The sequence below is a fragment of the Gracilinanus agilis genome, chromosome 6 (assembly GCF_016433145.1).
Source record: "Gracilinanus agilis isolate LMUSP501 chromosome 6, AgileGrace, whole genome shotgun sequence".
Lineage (NCBI taxonomy): Eukaryota > Metazoa > Chordata > Mammalia > Didelphimorphia > Didelphidae > Gracilinanus > Gracilinanus agilis.
The window spans coordinates 241389744-241415562 of record NC_058135.1 but is presented as its reverse complement, the minus strand read 5'-3'; the positions used below and the strand labels follow the sequence as shown (position 1 = coordinate 241415562).

The 25819-nt window shown below is 39.1% G+C and overlaps 1 protein-coding gene across 1 annotated transcript in view; it reads right to left on the bottom strand.

Moving 5' to 3' along the window:
- Window positions 1-25819, bottom strand: part of PARVA (parvin alpha) — a 177151-nt gene that overhangs the window by 31313 nt on the left and 120019 nt on the right. The window contains exons 6-7 of the mRNA XM_044681053.1: window positions 11327-11442; window positions 1233-1291 (exon numbers count right to left, since the gene is read on the bottom strand). Of these exons, the coding sequence (XP_044536988.1) occupies window positions 1233-1291; window positions 11327-11442 (175 nt within the window). The remainder of the gene's footprint in view (window positions 1-1232; window positions 1292-11326; window positions 11443-25819) is intronic.

Here is a 25819-nt window from a genome sequence, read left to right as displayed (position 1 = left end):
AAAGCCACTTTGTGCTTTAAGCAAAATCTGAGAATCACAGGATTTTAGAATGGAAATTGTTACTTACTCACTCAATGGTTACTTAGTGCCAACCTACATATTTGAAAGGAATCTCCCTGATAGCCAGGTCCCAAATAGTGCCAATAATGCAGCTCTTGAAGTGGTCCCATATTTTCAAATCCACACTATTCGGACTTATTACTATGTACAATTGGGTTCCAGCCCAATGGAAACATGTATGCAGTGTGATTTTGCATAATGCAAACACTTGGGCAAATGTCCTTATTCATACTAATGGGGACGATAGGGAATGACTTGTAGGAAAGAACAATAGACTCAAGGATGCCAGGGAGGCTCCAAATACACAGCACAGGTTGGAAGAGGGTCTTCTGGCATTAGACCATCATTGCTGAGCTAGAAGACATATCAGACGCCATCTAATCCAACCTCCTCATTTTACAGATGAATAAACTGAGGCCCAGAGAGGAAAAAATGACTTTCCCAAATTTTCATAGGCACGAAGAGATAAGAACAGAATTCTCTGACTTCAGTCCAAGGCTCTTTCCATTGTACCATGCTGAATTCTAGCTCTGTACTATGTGGTCCCATTTGTCTTTAATTCTCTGGTTACAAGAAGGGACGCTGATTCCCTGTAGTCACACAGGGTCTCCTGACTCCTTAGTCTAGGATTCTTTCCAATTCACACTGACTCTTTTTGTCCTCTTTTCTTATTTAACCCAGGAAAACGTCATTTTAGGCATGCTAGGATAATTCAGCTTCTAAATGCTGCTTGTAGGCAAATGAAAACATCTAGATTTAGAAAAGATTTTTTCCTGCTCCCTTCTTTTTAGTTATGGAACTTGACCAAATAAATCAGATTCAGAAAATGGAAAATTATGGTTTTTGAAGGTTAAAAATCTTAATTCAATTCCATGTTTATGGCATGAAGATTTCATGCTGGTTTGGGTTTTCTGGGTGTATTTTCCCTGCAGTGCCACAAAATGAGCCTTTTCCAAATCACTGCTAATTCCCATTCCCCACCCAACTCTGTGCCTTTGGTACTGAAAGGCATGTTTTGAATGCATGCAAAAGGCTAAGCTATAATCATTGGCTGAATTGTAATCCCTCCTGGAACCCCAATAAATGAAAGCTAAATATCAGCAAATGGATGGATTTCTGAGAAACATCTGTGTTCCATTACGGAACTTCTGGCAACAATGGTGTTGACATACTCGGTGTTACCAGTTATTTCCTCTTGGATTTGCCGAGACTGGAGGATTCCTTCCCGTTTCTGAAACAAGGGGGGAAAAGTGATGATTAAAAAAAAAAAACACAAAGTCAGCTCAGGGCTCATAAGACTGAGAAAGTTACCAATGACTAAGAAGTACCCTCAGAGAAGAGACAGGGCTTAGAAAGAAAATTGGGCTCCAGGCTTTCAGTGATGAGGATTGTGCAGTTTCCACTCATAGACAATTAAAAGCTTTGCCTCAACAAGTAGGTAGTTCTTTCTTTGCTGGAAGCAAAATGCTCCCTTCTTCAAGTAATGGACAGTAAGATGAAACTTACTGAAGATCTGGGCGTGCCTTCTCCCTAGTGGGAAGATACTCACTGCCAAAGAAAAGCAGAGAAGGGCATGGTATCTGGGGAAAACTAGAACCTTCCCACGGCCAATTTGGGTCATTCAAGAGGAGGTGGGCTTTTTAAAAAATTAGGAATTATGGATGCTTTTCAATTATAGTTATTTCAAGTTCCACCTGGGACTGGTTTACTTCCTGGGTATAAGTAAAGTACTTGTCAGAAGGAACCAATCCGCAAATCTTTACTGAGCACCTTCTATGTTTAAGGCTATCATTAAGGATGTCATAGTACATCATCAAAGTGCTAGGCACATCATGGGGGATACAGAGATAACTTTAGCGACTTCTCTGTCCTCATGGAATTCCGAATCTAGCAAGAGGCAAAACAGAATCAGAAAATGACAAACAACAATACATAGTGCAAGTTAAATGACAAGTAGTAGGACTGGAGGCCAGAGTGGGGAGATTCCATGTAGACAGAGATCAGGAAAGGCTGAGAGAGAGGTTGGGTCTTGAAGAATGTGAAGGATTTGGATTGGCCTCAGGGAAGGAAGTGTGGGTGGGACAGCAAAGATAGGAATGACAGCATCTTAGCTTTCTCCAGTACTTTAAGATTTATAAAATACTTTTCTCACATCTCACTGTGATGTAGGCTATGTCCTGAAAGCACCAAGTATATATTTTTGGGGTAGGAAGATTGATCTGCTTAGGAAGGTTAGTGTGGGAAAGTAATGAGAGTTGTGGATGCCAGGCTAGATTGGGGCTAAGCAAGGGAGAACCATGAATTCCAAGTCAAGGAGTTTCAACTCTATTCTTTTTTTTTTTTTAAACCCTTGTACTTCAGTGTATTGTCTCATAGGTGGAAGATTGGTAAGGGTGGGCAATGGGGGTCAAGTGACTTGCCCAGGGTCACACAGCTGGGAAGTGGCTGAGGCCGGGTTTGAACCTAGGACCTCCTGTCTCTAGGTCTGACTCTTACTCCACTGAGCTACCCAGCTGCCCCCTCAACTCTATTCTACAGTTAGACAATGGGGAATCACTGGAGGTTTTTGAATGGAGGAGAAACAAATTCAATTGAATAAATATTTATGAGATACCTACTATGTTCCAGGCACTGTGCTAAGCACTGGGGATCTAGAGACAGTCCCTGCCCTCAAGGAGTTTACAACCTAATTGATTCCAATACGCTGAAAGGGAGACTTTGGGAACTTTACTGGTGTATATAGGGGCAACGAAAGGGTAATAGGTGCAGTAGATGGGTGCAGGGAACAGCATCTAGCTTTGTGATGATGGGATAAATGCATCAAATGCCAGCATAGGGCATGGCATGGTTGGGAAAGTCAAGGTCTAGCCAGTCAAATCCACACCAAGGTAGCTAAATTAAACTTAAATAGTGGCAGATAGTTCTGATGGAAGACAACCAAGCAGCAAGTAAGAGAAAGGGAAAGCAATTTTAAGTTCCTTGGGGCTTGGTGGTTGGAATCATTTCTCCTTTTCTCATCTATTCTTCCCCTCTCTTTCTCTTTGCCATATTTTCCAAAGAACCACAGAATCTCAGAACTGGTACTTCAGGCACCACCCAGCACACACTCTACCTGAAAAAATAATCTCTTCCACAAGACCTTCAGCAGGTAATCATCTAGCCTTCATTTAGAGACATCCAAACCTTAGTCTGACTGAGGAATGCCTCAGAGGCCAGTAAAATGATTAGCTCCCTTAATCTGGCTGTTTCTCTTCTATTAACAGAGTCTAAGTCTCTATTCGGTTTTTCAGCTGCCATATCATATAGTTGCTTCACATTGAAGTATGTTATCTCCTAAAAAGCAACAACAACAACAATCTTTTTGGCTTTGGCCTTCCTTATCTTACATGTGCACAATTGACTTTTGGAGCCCAAGTACAGGACTTGACATCTTCCTCTAACCAATTCCACTTTTTCCAGTTGAGCCCACTATCCACTATTCCAATTAGTATCAGTGATTCTGTCTCTGATGGCTCTGTATTGTTTAGAATTTTCTCAATTTCTAGATCTTGTTGAACACCTTAGAATCAACCTGATAAAACGATGCATGCCCTAACAATTCTGCTGAACATCCTTGTTTGAAGGGTTGATCTTTTAGGGTTACAACCTTTTAGGATCCAGATATATATCATTCTAGCATCCTTCTTGGCTTCTAGAAAAACCACAAGTTTACTAGGCACACATGATTTAGGTTTCTATACAAATTACTGATTAAAAAGGTAAAATGGGACCGAGGAAAATGCCAGTGGTTCTCCTCTTGAGTATTTTATACACGGGGCTGTTTTTTCAAAGATTGCTTTATAGTAAATCTTCTATTAAAAAATATTGCCTGCGCACCTCCAGGAAGGGTGTCCTGCTGCTTTCTGGGAGAGAGAAAAATAGAATGTGAGAAAGAGTATCAGCTGTTGGCCAGTGGATGGGAAGGGGCACCCTAAAAGAGGCAAATATAATGTCAATGAAAAAATTAGCATGGTACTGGCAAATGGACTCCTAAGGTAGGAAATGACTTTGGGGTTGTAGTGTTCTCCTGGGGTTATGGTTCATGTTGCATGTAAACACTCAGGGAAAGTTGGGGAGCTGGTCCTTATAAAAGCCAGAGTCAGCTTCTACTTTATAAAGGGAGAAGCATGGCATGGTGGGAAGAATTCTGCCTTTAGAGTCCGAGAATATGAATTTCAATTCCAACCTTACTGCTTACTACCAATGTGATTTTATTTAAGTAATTTTTCTTCTCTGGACTCATTGATAAAATGTGAAGGGGCTGGATTAGGAAGTCCCAAAGGCGCTCCAACTTAATAGATGAATCAAACTTAAAATGACAAGATATTTATCAGGCTTAAGTCATGAGAATGCAGAGTCAAAGGAGGAGAAAAAAGATCTTCCTTGCAACTCAGGCCATATGGGCTATCCATCGCCTACCCACTTTTTCACCCCTTCTACTGTATATGTATATAACTTCAGTGTTTAATTAGCTTTGATCACTGATGGCTTTGTACAGTGCAAGAACATCTGGGTGAAAATGACTCCTAAGTAGCCAGCTGATTAGTGGGAACACATTAGCATGTATTTGTGCCTGGAATATTTCCTTTTGTATTTCAATAAATGAATTCCTGCCGACACCTCTGCCTTCAGCTTTGTGCATGTTTAACTTGATAATGAAAAAAAAAAACCTTTTAAAATCTGAATTGCCTCGATGCCATTTATGTAATGTGCCCTACTTTCTCCATCTCTCTGACAAAACTGTATTCAGGAGAAATGTTTAAAAAAAAACAAAAAACAATCCAACTAAGCCAGCTGATGTCTTCTTTTGAACTCAGAATAAGGCATGAAAACGGGATCTGAAATGGCCACATCTTTAAAACAGCAAGCCATTCTCTTCCCCAATGCTCATGCTGAGGGTTTGGAGAAACAATGTCGACTGAGAGACATACTAGTAATTGTTAAGATGATATGACAGTTCCCTCAGAGACACAGTTTATAAGCAATTGAAAATGTTGGGGAAATTCTTATATGAGGTAAAAGAGAGAATGGAAAGGACCTCAGAGGTCATCTGTTAAACCCTTACTTAAAGCATGAGTCCTCTCCTACAATATCTTTAACTCTTAGTGGCAAGGAACTCATTCCTCATGAGGAAGCCCATCCCATTTTTGGACCACTCTGATGGCTAGAAAATCCTGCTACTGAAGGCTTCTCTGTAACTTCCCCTAACAGGTCCTACCTCTGACTTTTGGAGCTAAGCAGAGAAAACTTGATCCTTCTTTGATGATAGCCCTTTGAAATCGAGCAGCTATCAAATTCCATCCCAAGTCTTCTCTTCCATAGTCTACCCCCTACCCAGTTCCTTCAATTGATTTTCATCATGGTTTAGTTGTATGTATGGAGGTTATATTTCTCTACTAGACTATAAGCTCCATGAAGGCAGATACTCCATTTTTTTATCTTCTATAGTATAAAATGCAAGGATCTGTACCCAACAGATGTTGAGTTGATTTTTGTTTAATCAAAAATTCCTCCTTCTGCCTTGTTTGCACCCCAGTATGTGCCTCATAAAGTGTAGAACTGAACACAATTCTTTAAAAAAAATTTTTTTGAACCTAGTTCTTGAGATAGCTCACCAAAGGACAGGATGATTTGTTTGAGGTGGTTAGCGTTGATGCCAAAACACTGGACTTAGAGGAAAAGGCCATTGTTCAAATTCCATTTCAGACACCAGTTCTCTAGACAAGTCACGTAATGTCTCTAGGGTTTGAATTTGGGTCTTCTGACTCCCAAGTTGAGAGCTCTTCCTATCATATCATGCTATTCCCTGATTATCTGATACATACGTCACTTTGGACAGGTTATTTTGTATTTCACAAATTCTGTGGCTTATCATAGACCTAGGATGAGGATCAAATGAGGGAAATGGGTCAGAAGATCTTAGATTTGGAGCTGGAAAGAATCTCAGGGGAAACATATATAAAGAAACTGAAACCCATGGAGGCTAAGTAAATCACCCAGATTCTAAGTTTCAGAGGTAGGATTTGAACTTGGCTCCTCTGAACTCAGTTCTTTCCTCTGTATCGTATTTCTGTGAGTAAAGAACAGCATCTCTTAAGCACCTACTATGTGCCAGGTGTTGTGTTAAGCATTTTTTACAAATATTTTTCTCATTTTATCCTCACACCAACCCGGAGAATTAAGTGTTATTATTGTCCTATTTTCACAGATGAGGGAATTGAGGCAAACAGGATTATACAAATAGTACATGTCAGACCACATTTGAATTCAGGTCTTCCTGATTCCAGGCCAGGTACTTTATTCACTAGCTGCCTCTATGGGATGGGAAAGTGCTTTGTAAATCATAAATCATATACAAATAGGAGTTATTATTAATAAAAAGAAGTATGAGATTCTTAACACATCTTTGATGATTATTAATTGCAATGAATGTGAGCTATTATTAACATTATTTAAAAGAATCCAAGTTACTGGTATGGTATGGATGTGTGATCCAAATCTGAAAGATTTCTGCAAATTATATTATTCAAAACTGTGTAAAGTAAGAATGGTGAGCAAAAGAATGGATTGGGGTGGGATAAGGAAAAGAAGCTTTTAGTTTCTAAAGAGAAAATGCTGCTTAGGAGCTACTAGACTCACATAATGCATATAAAGGCTCTGTGAGCATCTAAGTGCTATATAAATGTCAGCTATCATTATTATTATTGGTACCATGCACTAGTCCTGGACAAATGGACTGTGAAGTTGTAGATGGCACAGGAGGAACTTTCTGGGAGACCAGGTTGCTGGGAAAGGAGCCAAAGCCCAGAGTTTGGAAAGAAGAGAAAAGAACTCTGTTGACCAAGGAGAAAATGACTGCACATGCCTTGTGGCCTCTCCTGGCTTTGGACCTTATTATCATGGGGCCCTATGCCTTCTTCTCTCTATCACAGGTCAAGACTGACTCACACTCACACACACACACTCACTCTCTCTCTCTCTGTCTCTCTCTCTCTCTCTCTCTCTCAGCTCCCTTCCTGACATTACTTAAAAATCCAGCATCGTGCCTAGCACATAGTAAGAAGGGGAATAATAATCAATTTTTTTTAAAAAAACTTATTTTTTGTCTTAAAATCAGTACTTAGAATCACTTGGATCCAAGGTAGAAGAGCAGTAAGAGCTAGCCAATATTGGAGTTAAGTGATTTACCCAGGGTCACATAGCTAGGAAGTGTCTGAGGCCACAGTTAAACCCAGAACCTTCAATCTCTAGGTCTGGTTCTCTTTCTTTTTCTTTTTTTTTAAATTTTCCTTTTAAACCCTTAACTTCTGTGTCTTGGCTCCTAAGTGGAAGAGTGGTAAGGGTGGGCAATGGAGGTCAAGTGACTTGCCCAGGGTCACACAGCTGGGAAGTGTCTGAGGCCGGATTTGAACCTAGGACCTCCCGTCTCTAGGCCTGACTCTCAATCCACTGAGCTACCCGGCTATCCAGCTGCTCCCCTCCCCACTCCCCCACCCTGGTTCTCTTTCTACTGAACTACCTTGCTGCCCTTATAAATAATTGACTCTAAATGATCGATCAGAGCAACTAAATACTCTGCCCTTCCCACTGGACCCAGGCCATTAGGCTTCTCTTATCTACCCTGGCCTGCCCATCTCAAGCTTCATAGTTAACTACTTCAGTAATGCCCAGGTTCACACTCTATGCTTTTTTACCTCAACACCTAGCTACTACCAAGTCCATGGCACCAATTTGCAGCATCTCCATTCCCTGCTCTTAAGCTACAAATCTGAGCTAAACAAAGTTGCAGAGTTCTGGCCACCCGGCTTGATTGAAACTCATGCTCCTCTTCCACCTTGCTCTCTATGCTACTGGCAGTCTATTTTCATCTCTCCCTGTTTCCAGTTATTTTCACACATTGCCTTTCAGGGATTTTCTTTTGTCTTAAGTCCCGAATGCCTCTTGCCTCTCTTTACAGTGATTTCGCCTCTGACTTTATAGAGATCCTCTAGCACAGAGTTCTTAAACTTTGTGAACCCCTTTGGCAGTCTGGTGAAACCTATGGACCTTTCCCAGAATAGTTTTTAAAATTCATAATCTAAGGAAATGCTAAACTTCAGTTTGAGGTTAGTGAAAATAGAGATGTAATTTTCTTCCTCCATGCAAGTTCATGGACCGCCTGAAATCTATCTCAGACCCCAGGTTAAGAGCTTCTGCTCTTAGCAAGAGCTATCCATAAATACACTTGTCTTTACTATGAGAATTAATGTTTCTACAGAGCATTAAGCTTTACAAAAAAATCTTTACTCAAACAATCCTCTGGAGAGATAGATAATGTGAATGGGAGGATCCTCATTTTATAGAGGAGAAAACTGAGACTCGAACAGATCCATTGATTCATTCAAAATGTAAACTGAAACCTTCTGACTTCCTTTCCATGTCCAGGGTCTTTGTTAAGTTCTAGATACTACATCATAGAAAGAACAAGGCCAACCTGGGAAGTGTCCCTAGAAGGGACATTTTATTCAATAAACATTTTAAAACATCTGGTGTTTGCGAATTCTTTTGTTCAGTAACTGGAGAGACAAAGTTTAAATAAGACTAACCCTCAGTGAGCTTCCAGTCTAGTAAGGAACATAAACCATAGTCAGGTAATTAAGAGACTATGAGACACTATCATTGTCCATCTCACCATTCTTTCTTCCACTTCTCTGGTCTCAGAGCTGGAGTTTTTTTCCTCCTTTGCCTGTAGTCTGGACTTCCTCCCTTTCCACTTCTACACAGTCTACCCTGGAAATTATTGCCCTCCTTTATTAGCAGCTTTGATTACTTTGTCTCCTTTAATTTCTTGTTGCTTTTCTTTGTACACAAATGGCCACCTTTAAAAAAGACTCCCATGTTGCTTATTTGATCCCCAAAGCTCCTTGAGTTACTTGTCAATGTTTCTTCCATCTTTTCATGACAAATGTCTGTGACTTCCTTACTACTCAGTGCTCCTCTGCAAATCTGTAATCTGAATAAGCCTCTTCACCTATCTATCCTTCACCAAGCTATTGAAATTTCCTTCTCAGAGGGCACTGGTGGCTTCAGATCCATATTACGAAGTCCTAACCCTTCCTTCCTCCTTGTTCTTCATTCTTCTTGACTTCTATTTAAAATCTATTCCTTCTTGCCACTCTCCTTTCCCTTGGCACTTCATTTGACAATTGAAAAGGATTTCAGCAGCCATCCAACTTAACTCCAATCCCACAAGGAATTTCCATTACAGTATAGCCTTCAAGTGGTAGTCTAGTCTTTGCTTGATGACTTCCAATGAAGGGGGAACCAACTACATCTTGAGAAAGGCTCTCCACTTTTGGATAGCTCCAACTGTTAGGAACTGTCTTTCCTGTCATTAAGACAGGAATTTATCTCTTTGTAGTTTTCACCCAGTGATCCTGGCTTTGTCCTTTGGGGCCAAAAAGAAGAAGCCCCAATTCCTTTCTGTCTCTCTAACCAATCTTTTTTTCTCTTTGCCCAGCTCCTTTCTTGATTCACTCTGATCTCAAAGACTCAGCCCAGATTTCTCTTCTCTTCTCTTCTACCTCTACCTCCATTCTTTGCAGAAGTCATTTCTGTGCCTTCACCCTCTGAGCCAAAGATGTCCATTTCTACAGTTCCAGCTTTGATTTCTTTTCTATAATTGAGTCTCTCTATGATCTTGTCCCAATATCCCCCAGTTCCAGGCACAAAGTCTTGCAAGTTTTAATAGTAATAACAATGATGGTGAGGATGACGATGAAAATGATAATGATAGCAATTTTTAGTTGTCTACAGGATACTTCCATTTGGGTATCCTGTTATTGTCCTATAGTCAACATGTTCCAAACTGAGCTCACAGGCTTAAAAAAAAAAACCCTGGTGTCCCAAAACAAAACTGGTGTCCTCTTGCAACTTCCTTATGTCTATCATGAGTATGACTGTGCTTCCAGACTCTCAGGTATAAATCTTGGGCTTTTCCTTGGCCCTTCCCTATCCTACTCTCATTAACGAGGCAGGGAAATAGCACTTAGTAATAGTATAGGGAACCTGGCTCTTGCCGATTAGAATGAATCTATTAAGGCAAAGTAGAGTGCATGGCATTTAGAGTCAGATGGGATCTTTAAGACCACTTTGTCTAGCCTTTCTGTGGTACAGGGCAGGAAACTGAGACTAGAGGTATGAGATAACTTACCAAAGTCATGCGGTTAGTCAGTGGCAAAGCTAGCATAGCCCTATCTGCAAGGTGGCAGATGAGAGATGTGGTTTTCCTAAATGGGAGGGACTTAGGGCTCATGAGAGTCAGGAGTGTGGGGGGAAGGGGTGGATCTGTCCCGTACCACCTCTGGAAAGGAATGGAAGCTTCAGAAAATGGGTATTTTTGCCTTCCTTCTTAGTCCCAGAATTTAAAACACAGTAGAAAGCTTGATGACCAGTGCCTTCTAAAAGCTTAATATCCTCAGAGCTCTTTTTAGAGTGCTGCAGAGGTCTGGGCCCATAGCAGATGCTGATAAATAAAGATTTGCTGATTGACTGGTTGATTTCTTGAGAGGAATTTAGTGGTTACCATTTTTCATCTTGGGACCCACCCTTAAGTCTACACTACTCAAGAGGCTACCCATACTCTTGACTAGCTTGTGCCCCAATAGCCCAGCCCAATGCCTTGAATTGTGGGAGTTTGTGAGGATTTCCAGGACTCGGGAACACACCTACTTGCCCTGGGATCTGACAAGGGATAAACAATGAAGTAACTTTTGTCTACCTATCACCAAAAGCCTGCCCATTTTTCTAGGGGGACCCGTGAACAATACATTAGAAAAATGGGAATTCCATCTATTAGCCTATGAATGGGCTCCTTTTAGCTCCAATTATTCTGAGCTGGGTAGCATTAGCCACCAACTTTAGAAAACACACACACTCATCTATACCATATATCCAAATACATATGTGTGCTATACTTTCAAATGCACTTATCACACACATATATACTCTATCCTCCACATGTCCTTACCAGCGAACTCCCCACATTTACAGGCTACACAGGCATGTACATAGATACCACCTCAACAATATATACCCACCTAGAGGCAGAGACACCTCTACCCCCTATACATATGTCATATGCACACAGATAAGCACAGCACCCATACACTCTTGAGACTTCTTTCTATGGTTCTCCTCTGTCGCTCAGAGTCTTGACTATGTAGAGATAGCATTCTACCCTCCTTACCTGAACCACCACAACTTGGATAGAAACATGGTCCGGAAGTCGGATTGGAGCTCGAAAATACTGGGATAAAGCCACCAAAAGATGCAGGATTGCCACAAGGCTCTTGGCATGGACAGCTGAAATGAGAGACGATTAAAAACATCAAGGGACGGCCTCAGCCACTTCCCAGCTGTGTGACCCTGGGCAAGTCACTTGACCCCCATTGCCCACCCTTACCACTCTTCCACCTATGAGACAATACACCGAAGTACAAGGGTTTAAAAAAAAAAAAAGACTACTTGTAAAAAAAACAAAACAAAACATCAAGGGATTGTGTATTTTTGGAATACCAGACTCCCGTGAAGTTGAAAATGGCCTCAGAGGTCATCCAGTCTAACCAGTTCCTGAAAAAGAATCCTCTCTGCAGGCTGAAAAGGGACCATATAGCTTCTGTCTAAAGTCCTCCAAGTTGAACTTTTCAGATAGGCCTGATTTTTCTCACGTGTTGTTTGTTGTTCAGTCATTTCAACTGTATCTGACTCACCATGATCCCATTTGGGGTTTTCTTAGTAAAGCCACTGGAATGATTTGCCATTTCCTTCTGCAGCTTGTTTTACAGATGAGGAAACTGAGGCAAACAGGGTTAAGTGACTTGTCTAGCAGGGAAGCACAACTAATAAGTGTCTGAGGCTGGATTTGAATGATGACTCTAGGCCTAACTCTTTATATACTGTACCTCCTGGCCGTCCATATTTCACATGTAATACCTCTTTAAAGTATAGTTGAAATGTTCAATTTAGGGAACATTTTTTAAGCACAAGATATCATGCTTCAGCTTGGGGATAAAAAGATAAAATCAAAGAGCTTACAATCTAATGTGTATTTTGAGAAGAATGAATAAGACAGAATCAGTCTGTCAGTCAGTAAGCATTTATGAAGTGCCCACTATGTGCCAGGTACTATACTTTGAGAATACAAAAATAGGCAAAAGATACATGCTCTCAAGGAGCTTACAATTTAATAGAGGAGCCAAAAAGCAAACACATATCTATAAATGGCTTATTCAGGATAGATGGAAAATTCTCAATAGAAGAAAGTAGTAGAATTAAGAGGGGTTGGGACAGACTTTGTGTAGAGGGTCTTGTTCAGAAGAAACCTATTAAGTATAATGAAACTAGACCAACATGAATGTAGGACTCACTAGCTACATTCCTGCTTGGAAGTCTCAGGCACTGAGATTCAGAGCATACTCTGACTATGGAGATAACACTAGGAGATCGTCTTTCTAAACTACCCCAGAGCTCCTATCTCTGAGGGTCTGGCTTCCTTCAAAATTGGCCAAGGCTTATCCTTCCTAAAAGACTCTGGAATACTTGGAAGGAAGTCTTATTGGAAAGATGTCTGGGAACCATGTAGAGATGACTGGTATGGATACTACTACTACCACACCTTGGGGAGAGGCTGATGCTACTAACCTTTGTATCATTACTTTATAGAGTTGCTGACAAAAGGGATCAGAGAAGGGATTCAGAGCTTTTTAGGGGTCAAGATGGGAAGACCCATTATTCAAGGCACATTTCAAATACCGCTTCCTTCATGAAGACTTTCCTAATCCCCAGACTGGAAGTGATCTCTCCCTCTCTAGACAGTTTGGTCATCTCATGGCCAACTTTCTAAGGATCTTTTATCTGTGACTTTCTAGGCTGGTCCTCAGGTGACAGATGCCCAGTCTCTAAGCAGAGCTATACCTGAAGACTTTTCAGCTTAATAGGACTTGTCTTAGCTTGTGTTTTCAAGAATCCATAGTCACCTCCACCCCATGATAAGGCTTTGGAGGAAGACTTGAATACGAGTACAAGCATACTTGCCAGAGATAAACATCAAGAGTTGCTCAATATCTTTCATTAAAGATCTGGTTTTGAATCCTGAGACTACCATTTGATATCCACATGTCCTCAGGCAAATCACTTAAATTCTCAGTCTCCTTATCTATAAAATATGGGGATAGGACTAAATTGTCTCCTAGGAGTCTTCTTATCTAGGAGTTGCCTATAGCCAGTCTATGTTTTAAATGATAATTGCTCTGTTTGAAGAATTAAAACCAAAACTAAATTTTTATCTATGTGATAACTGTGTTTTATTTAATTTAGGAAAATGTCTTTGTTCTTGATAATGTAAAGTTGGAAAACCTTGTACCCCCTGAAACTACATTTACCCAAACTCCCTTTCACCATGCCCATAATTCCTTAAGCTTTTCCTTATTGGTCTTTTGGCCTCTTTTATATAATTCTAAAAATAGATGTTTACTATCTTCTTGACATTCTGTGGCATTTGGTGAGGCCAAGAGGAAATCATCCACATATTTAAAACTTACAATTCCTAGAAATTATAACTCAATAGATGTTAACATTTACAAATGTAGGATCAATTTCTTTCCCTTTGGATTTGTGCTCTGTCTGTCTCTGTCTGTCTGTCTCTGTCTCTCTCCAGAGATGCTTAAAATTAGAATAAAATTAATACATTTGTCTCAGGCGGACTTGTGGCTAAAACATGTACTAACTTTGACTTCCACAAATGGAACCACAGGTCCAGCCCCTCTCTATTATCACTATCCATCCTGGCCTCCAGACACAGAGATATGCTTATGTTAATGACAATAACACTTACCTTCAAACTACCAAACATAGTTCTAGATTGTGGGAACATAAAGAAAATCAAACTAGTCCCTAACTTTAGGAAGTTTACATTCTAAATGTGCCCCATGGGGGGCACAATGCAAATAGAGATAGATACACAATACATACAAAACAGATAAGGAGGTAAGTTTGAATGGGACAGCATTAGCAGCTGGTAGGACCAGGAAAGACTTTATAGAGAGTGGTGCTTTAGCTGGATACTGAAAGCAATCGGGGATTCTAAGAGGCTGAGATGAGGAGGAAGTAATTTCCAGGTATGGGAAACATCTTGAAAATAGCACAGAGATGAAAGATGGAGAGTTATCAAGAAGGCTGGAACTTAGACTGCTTAGAGAATAATGTATTGGAAGGTTGAAAGAAAGATTGGGGCCAGTCTGTAAAGAGTTTTAAATACCAGATTACTTTATATTTGCTTCCAGAGGGGGCAGCTGGGTAGCTCAGTGGATGGAGAGCCAGACCTAGAGATGGGAGGTCCTGGGTTCATATCTGTCCTCAGACACTTCCCAGCTGTGTGACCCTGGGCAAGTCACTTGACCCCCATTGCCCACCCTTACCACTCTTTTGCCTTGGAGCCAATACACAGTATTGACTCCAAGATGGAAGGTAAGGGTTTAAAAAAAATATTTGCTCCCAGAGGCAATAGGAAGCCATTGGAATTTATTAAGTATGTTTGTGGGGGAGAAGTGGGGTGGGGAGGGCATAAGGAAGACTTGTGCTTTAGGAAAAACACTTTGGTGGCTGTCCAGGAGATGGACTGGAACTGGAAGACAATTGAAATATAGAGGTCAATTAAGAGACCATTGAATAGCCCAGGTGAGAGGTGAAAATGGCATTAATCTGAGATGGTGCTGGTGTGCGTGGGGAAAGAGAGGAGTTGTAGAGGTATTGTTGAGTTGTTTCAGTTTGTATCCAACTCTTCATGACCCCATTTGTGATTTTCTTGATACTGGAGTCATTTGCCATTTATTTCCCCAGCTCATTTTACAGATGAGGAAATGGAGGCAAATAGGGTTAAGAGACTTTTTCAGGGTTGCTCAGATAGTAAATATCTGAATCCAGATTTGAACTCAAACCTTCCTGACCCCAGGCTCGGCACTTTATCCACTGTACTTTCTAGCTGCCCATTGTGGAGGTAGAAACTACAAAATTTGGCAATGATTGGATGCGTGTGGTGAATAAAAATGAAGCTCCAAGGATGATGTCAAAGTGTTTTAAATCTGGGAGACTAGAAGGATGTTGATGGCTTCAACAGAAAATTGCAATGATGGTCAGCAGTGTTCAAATGCTTCAGAGAAATCAAGAAGTATCAAGACCGAGAAAAGGCTATTATATTTGGTTATTAAGAGATTACTGGTAACTAATAATAGTAAAAACTAAATTTATATAGCAGTTAACATTTTAAAAAGTGCTTTACTTATTTTAACTCATTTGATTTTTTATAGTAACCTTGTGCAATAGATGCATATTGGGGATGGCTCAGTGGATAGTGTCAGAAGTAAATTTCTTTCTCCATAATGTTGCCTTTTTTTTCTTTTAACATTATCTCTCAGTGATCTGGAGGTCAAAGACCACTGAGTAAATTCAGGTATAGATAAGCCCTCAGAGAAAAGAAGTTAGAGAACCAAGGAACCAACAAGACAGGAAAATGATTCTATAGGCACGGCCTTCTGGGGAGGCCCAGGCAAATTAAGAAACAATGGTTGGTTCCTGAGATGTGATGTGTGAGAGTTAGTGGGTGGAGAAAAGAGCTTATAAGTGGAGACCAGGTCATCTTTGGGTTCTGGCTAGCACCTAGAAGCTGGACAAACCCTTGTCAGAATTAGCCACAAGCCCATTATGGCACCCAATAGATTAGGAAGCTAAGTACCTCTTTCCTATCTTTCCCTCTCTTTGTTACTCCTGTTACTTTGATTTAATAAAGTCATTAAGCTACTATCAGCTTCATAATTTTAATTATTACAATAGAGAGCCAGGTTCTGGAGACTTGGAGGTCCTGGGTTCAAATCTGGCCTCAGATACTTTTTAGATGTGTGACCCTGGACAAGTCACTTAATCCCAATTGCCTAGCCTTTACTTTTCTCCTGCCTTAGAACTGATATTTAGTATTGATTCTAATACAGAAAGTCAGAGTTTAAAACAAGATTAAAAAAAAGAAATGCTTACTGTCCTCATTTTACAGATAAAGAAATATGTTGAGAGTGAAGTGACTTGCCTAGAGTCATATAGCATTTAAAGTATATATGGTAGAATGTAATGAATTTTACTACTAATCCAGGACATTCCTGAGGTACTTATGAGAAAGAATGCTATCCACACTGAGAAAAAGAACTATGGGAGTAGAAAGGTAAAAGAAAAACTTATGACTTGTCACTTGTTTATATGGATATGTGATTTGGGGTTTGAGCTTTAAAAGATTATTCTATGGTAAAAATGAACAATGAATAATGTGGAAATAGGTATCAAATGATAACATCTGTACAACCCAGTGGAATTGCTTGTTGGCTCTGGGATGGGGGAGGGAAAGAAAATGAATCATGGAAACATGGAAAAATATTTTTAAAAATGAAATAAAAATTTTAAGTGAAAAAAATTCTATGTGGTAGGATTTGAATATAAGTTCTTTCTGACTTGAATTCCAGTGCCCTCTCTACTATACCACCTAGCCACTTATATAACCACCACAGAATAGTGGAATTCATATGGCTTTGAAAATTATTAGACTTTTATTAATGTTTGCTAAATGACTAGATGGCTGGCCGGCTAGAGGAATGAGGCAAGGCTCCATTCTGCCAGGGCTGTTTTCATTCTCAGATGAAGAGAGTAGGGGAATCCATGTTCTTACTTTTAAACCAAAGGAGAAGATCTCCAAATCTCCCAACTCCTACCTTGGTCTTTCAAGCAGTACCTTTCCAAAACCACGCAGGCCCTGAACCCTCCCTTGTCTTGATTCTTTGCTAATTTATGGAGATATCAAAACAACATTTTTTTTTGTATTCTTACCATGAACTTTATCCATTTTTCAGTGTCACTCTGTCTGCTGTATGATAAATGGGTCTACTTTGGCTAAAGCTTTGAGTAATAGCTAACAAAAGAGAATGACTCAAACATTCCTCATGAACGTACTTGAGTTTGGTATTATCTCAGCTTCTCAAAGAAGGTTTTGTACTGGCTCTGATCACTTACTTAACACGACCTAAAATATATCAAATGAACTGCCACTGAAAGCCTTAAAATGAAGAATAAATCACTGACCCTTCTAAGAATCTCGTTTGTCAGCTCTAGTTTCTCGTTTTCAAAGACGAATACAGTCAGTCAGACCTAGTCTCACTAACATCTGGTAGTCCCAACGCCAGGCTTATTTCTTCCTTAATAGGAAGTTTAATAATGTCTTCTCAAACCAGCAGGACCCTTTCTGTGGTGGGGTGCTAGCGAAAGGTGCTAAAGAGATTTGCCCAGCAAAAGCCTCAAGCAGCACTACCTCTGGGGACAGCGCCTTGGAGCTTCCATAACTGACAACCATTTATACCTTCAAAGCTGAGTAGCTGCAGGAGTGCAAGCATCCAGATCACCAAATAGGCTATAACTAACCGTATTGCTGTCCTTTGATTTGATTCAATTCAACAAGTTATTTGTTAAGCTCCTACACTTTGAACCAGAATTCAAGTTATGCCTCACACCCTTACTAGCTGTGTAACCCTCGGCATGTCGCTTAACCTCTGCTTGTCTCAGTTTTCTCAACTGCAAAATGGGCATGATAATAACCCCTGACTCACAGGACTCTTGTATGGATCAAATGAGGTGGCATATGCAAAGTGCTTTGCAAACATTAAGGTGTTATATATAAATGTTAGCTATTATGAATTACTATTAACTATGATTACATGCCAAGCTAACCCATCATTGGGAGCTCTTGGCACGGGTGATCTGAGTGGCTATTTGTTGAAGTATTACTGAGAGTGAGGACTCTATGTATTCACAAGAAGAAGAAGAAAAAAATTTAAACCCTCACCTTCCATCTTGTATTGTTCCAAGGCAGCAGAGTGGTAAGGGCTAGGCAATGGGGGGTGGTGGGGTATTAAGTGACTTGCCCAGGGTTACACAGCTGAGGCCACATTTGAACCCAGGACCTCTCATCTCTGGATCTGGCTCTCAATCCACTGAGCCACCCGGTTGCCCCCCAAGAAATTCTTATTGGACTTAATATTTTTTGTATTCTTAGGTTAGCTCATGTTTGCCTTTGTGTGAACATCTCTCCCTTGTTAGGGACTCAGCTCATAAACCCAGGAAAGCAGAGACCTCTAATGGGGTCCTTACTGGTCTGTACAGGAGTGATTGGAGGATAGAAAGGGCTTTTCTGAGTTCATAAGTACATGGGTAGATGCTGCTGCTGCTGTTGCTTAATAACTAGCACTTCTACAGTGCCTTAAGGTTTGCAAAGCACTTATTAATATTATTGGCACTTGATCTTTAGAACAAACCTGAGAGGAAGGGGCTAGAGATGAAGAAATTGAGGTAGCCAGATTAAGTGACTTGCCCTGGATCATACAGCTAGTAAGAATTTGAGGCTGGATTTGAACTCCTATCTTCCTGATTCCAAATCTAGCACTTTATCCACTGTGTTCTAAATACATAGAAATAACTGCAAAGAAATGGGTATAGATGAAAAGGACACTAAGATATTCTCTTGTTTTTTGCTGTGCCTCCTAGCAAATGAGGTTTCTAGGGGTTTCCTGTTGCATAGTGGGAAGACAGTTGATATAATCAAATTCCTCTGGATGGTTCCTTCCCCCTGTTGATTCTTTCCAGTTGTCATGCCAGTATCCTATTTGTATACAGTTGTTTACATGCTCTCTCTCCCACTAGACTCTTCGAAAGCAGGGACTATGTTTGGGCTCTCTTTGTACTCATGGCTAATCACAGTGCCTGGCACATAGTAGGTATTTAACAAATGCTGCTTGGTGGACAATTATAGAAAAACCAACCAAGATAGCCGTTAAAAACCCATAAATGGACAGTGAGCCTTGGATGAAAAAAAGGCTGTTGTTTTCTCCCAAGCAGGAGCCTTGTCAGGTCTGAGCTCCTCATGGAACCTTGAATTAGCAATCAATGCCAGTAAGAAGAATATCGCCAATTTGCTGCTTTTTTCCCCATCTCATTTGTTTCTCTCTCAGGCAGGAGCAATTTTTATTCTAAATCTGCCTTCACTGTTTCACTTCTCTACTGCATGAACTTAAATGACTCCCAGCTGTCTGCCAAATACAGTTCAAACTTTTGTTTGGCTTTCAAGGCTTTGCACGTGCTTATTCTAAAAGTTGTCACAGAATTTCACAGAGTAGCAAGAAGCCTCAGAAGCCACCTGGGCCAGCCTGAAATGGAACAGAAATCTCTTCTCTGACATTCTAGATGAACATCCATTCTCTCCTTGAAGAATTTCATGGAAGAACATATTACCTCATGAGGAAGCCCATCCTATCCCTTGAACAACATTAATTGCAAAGGAATTCTTTCTTGTGTTAAATCTTTGTGTCCATTTCCACTCATTGATTTTTAGGCTAGCTCCTATGTTCTCCAAACCTCTTTTCTTTAATTTTGTCTTCCTTTTAGTTATGAATGTAATAATTATTGACAAACGGGGCTGCCAGGTGGCTCAGTGTATAGAGAGCCAGGCCTAGAGATGGAAATCCTGGGTTCAAATCTGGCCTCAGAAACTTCTCAGCTTTGTGCCCCTGGGCAAGTCACTTAACCTCATCTGACTAGGTTTATTGCTCTTCTGCCTTGGAACTATTACTTACATTGATTCTAATATAGAAGGTTTAGCTTTAAAAAATAATTATTGGGGGCAGCTAGTGGTTTAGTGGAGTAAGAGGCTGATCCAGGGATGGGAGGTCCTGGGTTCAAATCTGGCCTCAGATACTGCTTAGCTCTGTGACCCTGGGCAAATCACTTAACCTCAATTGCCCAGCCTTCACTGCTCTTCTGTCTTGGAACCAATACACAGTATTGATTCTAAAACAGAAGATAAGGGTTTAAAAATAAATAATAAAAAATAATTATTGACAAATACTAATATTATATTTAGGGTGAATGACAGAAAAATTGTGCAAGAAATTGTGAACTTTCATGTTAGCTTCATTGGCTGTTAGGTCACACTGTAACACATATTGAACTTGCAGGTCATGAATATTCCCAAAATCTTTTCATACACGGTTGTCAGGACATGTTTCTCCAACTTCGTATAATGCCCAGAACACAGAAACCACTTAATAATGCTAGTTAAATGGCCACCAATTATAGCAAACTCACCAAAGCAGATAAAAATTCCCAAACTACAACTAGACAGTGAGAAAACACTTGTAGTTTATTTCTTGAACCCAAGAATAGACTTCACATTTATCCCTATTATATCTCATCTGACTGAATTCAGTGTTCTGTCTTGAATCTGACATTCAACATGTCAGCTAATCTTCCCGGCTTTGGGCAGTTTGCAAATAGGATAAACACGCCACCTATCCCTTAATACAAATAACTTAATAAAAATGTTAAACCAAGTACAGAGCCAAGCACATACCCCTGAAGTGCTTCATTTCCCCCCATAATTACACAGAGCCATCAATGGCTGCTCTGAGTCCAACCATTCAATGCCTTCCAAATCTACATATAAATCTTATTGTCTTGTCTGTAGCATGTCATCTTTTTCACAACAGCAAAAAAAAGTCAAATGTCTTGATAAATTCCAGAGATACTATAAAAATAGCTAATGTGCAGATAGTGTTTTAAGGTTTTTAAAGCATTTCCACCCTGTAAGATTGATTTATTCAATGGATCTGTGATCTCATTAATTCTGCTACTCCCTCAAAATGTGCAGATCACAACTCATCCATACCTTCTCATTCTGTGCTATTCTTTTCCATGTCTTCTTCTATATCCTCCACATACTTCTGTACTCCCCACCCCATGTACCTAGAGACCTTTTTCTAGTCATTTTGAAGATACCACAGGAGTATATAGTTTGTCCAGAAGTTATCCTCACTCTTACTACATGACTGGCCCATCTTTTCTGGCCATAGTACCTGGTCATGTTTATATGCCAGTTTTTCTACATAATTCTTTGTTGGTTATATGTTGCAGCCAAATCATATCCATCGTTTACATCTCCATTGTCCTTTGAGTAACTTGACATCTTAATTTTTTGAATGTGTGATAATCTAAGATTTGGATTCATATAACATCATTGGGAGAAGCATGATGGAAAAAATTGCTTCAGGGAGAAAGATGGAGTCATTAGAAGCGCTGCACACTTTTCTAAAGGCAATTCAGATGATTGCTCTGCCCTTCTTGCTCAATTCTGCACACACAGTTCCTTCTCCATATGTGGTATCTGTCCATGCCCTGATGGTCCATAGATTTTCTAGCTAGTTATCAATTCAACATCTGGACAATAGGTTTTCTATATTCATTTGGTTTTTCCTGTGTGGATAATTTAGCTAAACTCTTTTGAGTGGTTATGGATATTAATGAGAAGATTCTGAAGTGATCTAAAATGGTGCAATCAGCACAATTCCATCTGCAAATAGGAACATCTGGAGTATCTCACCATCCATATGGAATCTTTCTTTGATATAGATTATATACTGGACATCTCCCATGATGGTGGTGAGCAGAAATCACAGCTTTATGCCTCTCTTGCTATGAATCAGTAGCTCACTGAAGTAGCCCACTGAATAAATTTTTCTAAAGTGTTACATTTTTCATAGAATTTTTGCATGATTTTTTTACATATACATGTCAAGTGCCCTGTTGGAGGATAGACTTTCAGGGGTAGTTTGCTCTTCCAAAACAAAACATCAAAAATAATAAGTACATCAAGATCTTATACCTTCTACCTCTCTCAGAATTTCATGATTTTTAAAAGTATGGTCTTCTATAGAGAATTTTTTACAAAAATCTCCTTGATTCCTTCTCCAATATGCATCAATGATACTTTGAGTAAATGCATGGGTTGATAGTCATTGATATTTTCTTGATCATCTTTCTTTGTTTTTTTTTTTTTTTAAATAGTAAGGGCTGTGATTTTTTCCTCCCCTGCAGTGTCTGAAATCTTCTTTTTCAGATTTCTTGAAAATTGATCTGTCACCACTTTCAAAATTGAATCATCTCAAGCATGGACTTCCTCTGTGGATACTGTGGTTCCAGTCCAGTTGTCCACATCTTTGCTTTCTTTAGTGTTATTTCTACTTATTCATACAGTGTATTTATTAATTGGATGGAATCCAAATGTAGTGGCCCCACTGATACTGATGGAAAAATATGTGTGTTAGAAAAATATTTTTAAATATTTTTTATTTTTTGTCTTCCACCCTCCTTGGTTTTAAATTAAATTTAAATTTAATTAAATTTAAAAATTTTAAAGGAAATTATTAGCATCTACTATGTGCTTGGAATATAAAGAAGAAGAAAAGTCAAAGACAAAGAAAGTGTCTTCAAAAGTTATAATGCCCTCAAGATGATTTGCCTTACTTGGGTCTCTCTTGCCTAGCTTTTGGGAAACTTAAGTTTTTTGGTTTTATGAAACAATAATGTTCATAATCTTCCACTATCCTTCTCTAGAAGGTTTTAAAAACTAGTTTACCTAATTTCATGTTGCTCTTGATTGCTCTAACATTCTTTCCACTTGGCAATGATCAAATAATCACAGATTTAGAACTAGAAAAGACCTCAGAGATCATCATCCCTAAGCATATAATATTGCAGATCAGGAAAAGGGGGAAGGTAAAGGAAAGGAGAGGGAAGGGAATAATACAATTAGGAAAAGGACACTCGGAGAGGTTAAGTGTCACACAGTGGCAGTATAGGGTTTTAAATGGAGGTTTAACTCCAATCTGGTTATCTAGTCATTGCGTTATATTTAATCAAGTGTTTCTTGGCTTACAATGCTTCTAGGGTCTTTGGTCAACTTGCTGTAGCAATTGATTTATATCACCTACAGTTGCTTAGAAAATGGTGCTTGTGTCAATATCTGTTCTTTTGTCCATTTTCCATTGTCAATAGCTATTTAAGTAGACCTCATTGATATTCTCTCAATTGCAAGCTACATCTCATTTTTATTTATTTCTTCTAAATTAGAATTGATTTTAATTTTTATGTTAGCAAATTTATAGTCTGAATGGATGCCCTGATTCAAAAATAATTTCTAAATCCATAAACATATTATTTCCTGACTATTAAAATGTAATCAGTTTCATGATTTTATGATATTATTTGATGCTTGCCACATACAGAACTATATAACTCTCTTCTCAAGGAAAAGTATTCACAATGCATTCGAATGGCATTTCTGAATAGTCTTTGAACCTTTGGTCATGCTTGTTTCTTACTTCTAAACTTTGTTTTCCAACTTTAAAAAATCCATCATCTTCTATAGCCACCTTTGAATTTATCACCATACAGTATATTCTGTATTGATATGATTTCAATGTTCTTTTCAAGTTTTTCATAAAATTTTTCTTTCTCAAAATAATGGTACATAAACTACAATCATTTTCAGGATGGCCTTTATAAAGTTTTATGGATGCCTTACTATCACATTCATTTCCAAAAATATCCTTCCTCCCCTCCCCTTACTCCTAGGGAGGTTGACTTTCATTGGTAACAAAGATTAAAAAAAACATTTAGCAAAACCAGTCAACACAATGATTAAGTCTACCAATATATGCAAAAGTTTACATCTTTAAGTCCTCTATTTCACAACAAAGGGAGGAGAGTTGTTTTTTTTCCTCAACTCTTCTCTTGGGCCAAATTTGTTCATTAAAAGTTTTGGCTCTGCTTATTTCAATTTGTTTCATTTCATAAAAATCTTCTAACACTACTCTGAATTCCCTATAATTATTTCTCTTACAGTGCAGTGATATTTAATTCCATTCATTTATCATCATTTATTTAGCTCATCCCCATTTAGAGAGAGTAAGCATCTATTTTGTCTCTTGTTCTTCATTACCATGAATATGCTACAATTGATATTTGGTGTATTTTAGACTTCTGGGTTTGGCATCTCTAAAGCATATATGACTAGCAGTGAGATCATTATTTTTTAGAAGTATAACTCTAAATTGATTTCTATAATTTTCTGACCAATTCATAACTCAACCTGTAGCTTTTCTAATATATTTTTATTTCTCCTTTTATCTTCGCTGCCAATTTGTTGAGTGTGAAGTGAAACCTTGGTGTTTTGTTTTGTGTTCTGGTTTCATTTATTTAGAAGAGAAAGAAATTAAATATTCCAGACTCCCCAATGCCAGTTTCACATCATTTATGTAATGATCCTACATCTTCTAAGAGCTTCCTCTTTTCCTCCAATGTAACTACAAAAAAAACCCTTTGAAAAGTCATCCTTATTTTTCCTATCTGGCTGAGCATATTGCAAGCTTTAACCTTCAACACTACTCTAAGAAGTCTTTACTATAGTTTTGTATTCATCTTCTGTTACCTATGTTTGCTTCCATCTCCTGTGCATGTCTTCTCAAAATCTTCCACATTCTTCAAAGGTCAGTTCCAATGCTTTCTCCTCTAGGAATTTTCCTTAATCCACTCCAGGCAGGAGATGTTATTTTTCTTCTTGGTCTTCTAATAGTTCTTTTTTATTCCTGCCTTTGCAATTATTCAGTTTGACAAACATGGTGTCTGCTTTCCACAAAGCAAAGATGAAATGAAACAGTCTCTTCCCTAAAGAGTTTCTTACTAGTGAGTTAGATGTAATACATAGACAAGAACTAAGCACAAGGTAGAAACAAAGTAATCTAAGGATGGAGAGAGCACTAGCGCCTGGGGAGAGTGTTCAGGAAAAGGCTCAGGGTAAGATACAGCACCTGAACTGAACCTCAAAGGAAGTTAGGGATTCCAAGAAGGAGAGTATTCTAGACATTAGGGCCAAAGGGACAAAAATGGAGATGGAATGCCATGTTCTAGGTACAATTGGTAGGTCAGGGTTTTTTTTTTTTTCCCTGAAAGGAGGGAGATACAAAAACAAGAAAGGAAAAAAAAGTTGGAACTAGACCGTAGAGTGCTTTAAATGGTAGGTTGAGGACTTTTTGTTTCATTTTATCTAAGTTTCTTCTCTTCGGTCTTCTATTTATCTCCTCTCCTCAAGATTTGGCTTTGCCTCCCTTCCTCCCTGCCTTCCTTCTTCCTTTCTATTTTTTCTTTCTTTGTATTTCTTAAATTTCTTTTTTTTTATTCTAGACTTAACACCACAACAAATAAAATGAACAAAGAAGGAACATTGTGCGTGAAACTGTGGATCCCTCCATGTCTTACATACTTTTCCTTTTAATATATATACATATATATATTATATATATATAGGCACCATATATCACTTAACTTTGTGTCTGTATCTCATCTCCCTTAGTAGATGTGAAAGTTCCCTGAGGGCAGGGACGGTGTCATTGTTTTGCCTCTGTATTTCTGGATCCAAACTCTATGCCTTGCATGTAAGTAATAGATGTAGATACTTAATAAATTCTTGTTCATTTTAATCATGTTATTTATCTCTGTATCCTCATCGCCAAGCACAAGATCATTCATATAAGAAATACTTTATATATACTGTTGAATCAAATGACTGTCTACCCATCTCCTGTTTTCAGGAAGGATGTTTCTTAGCTGGGAGCTGCAGCTAGCGGGCACTACGCCTCAGTTACTGCAGTTTCTAAGCTAAGTGAGTGTGAGAGCTGGGCAGGGAGAGGAGAGGTAGTCTTTTCATCCCACATCTCTGTTTTCAGATGTTAACTTTACTTTATACCTGAATGCCATAATATAAACA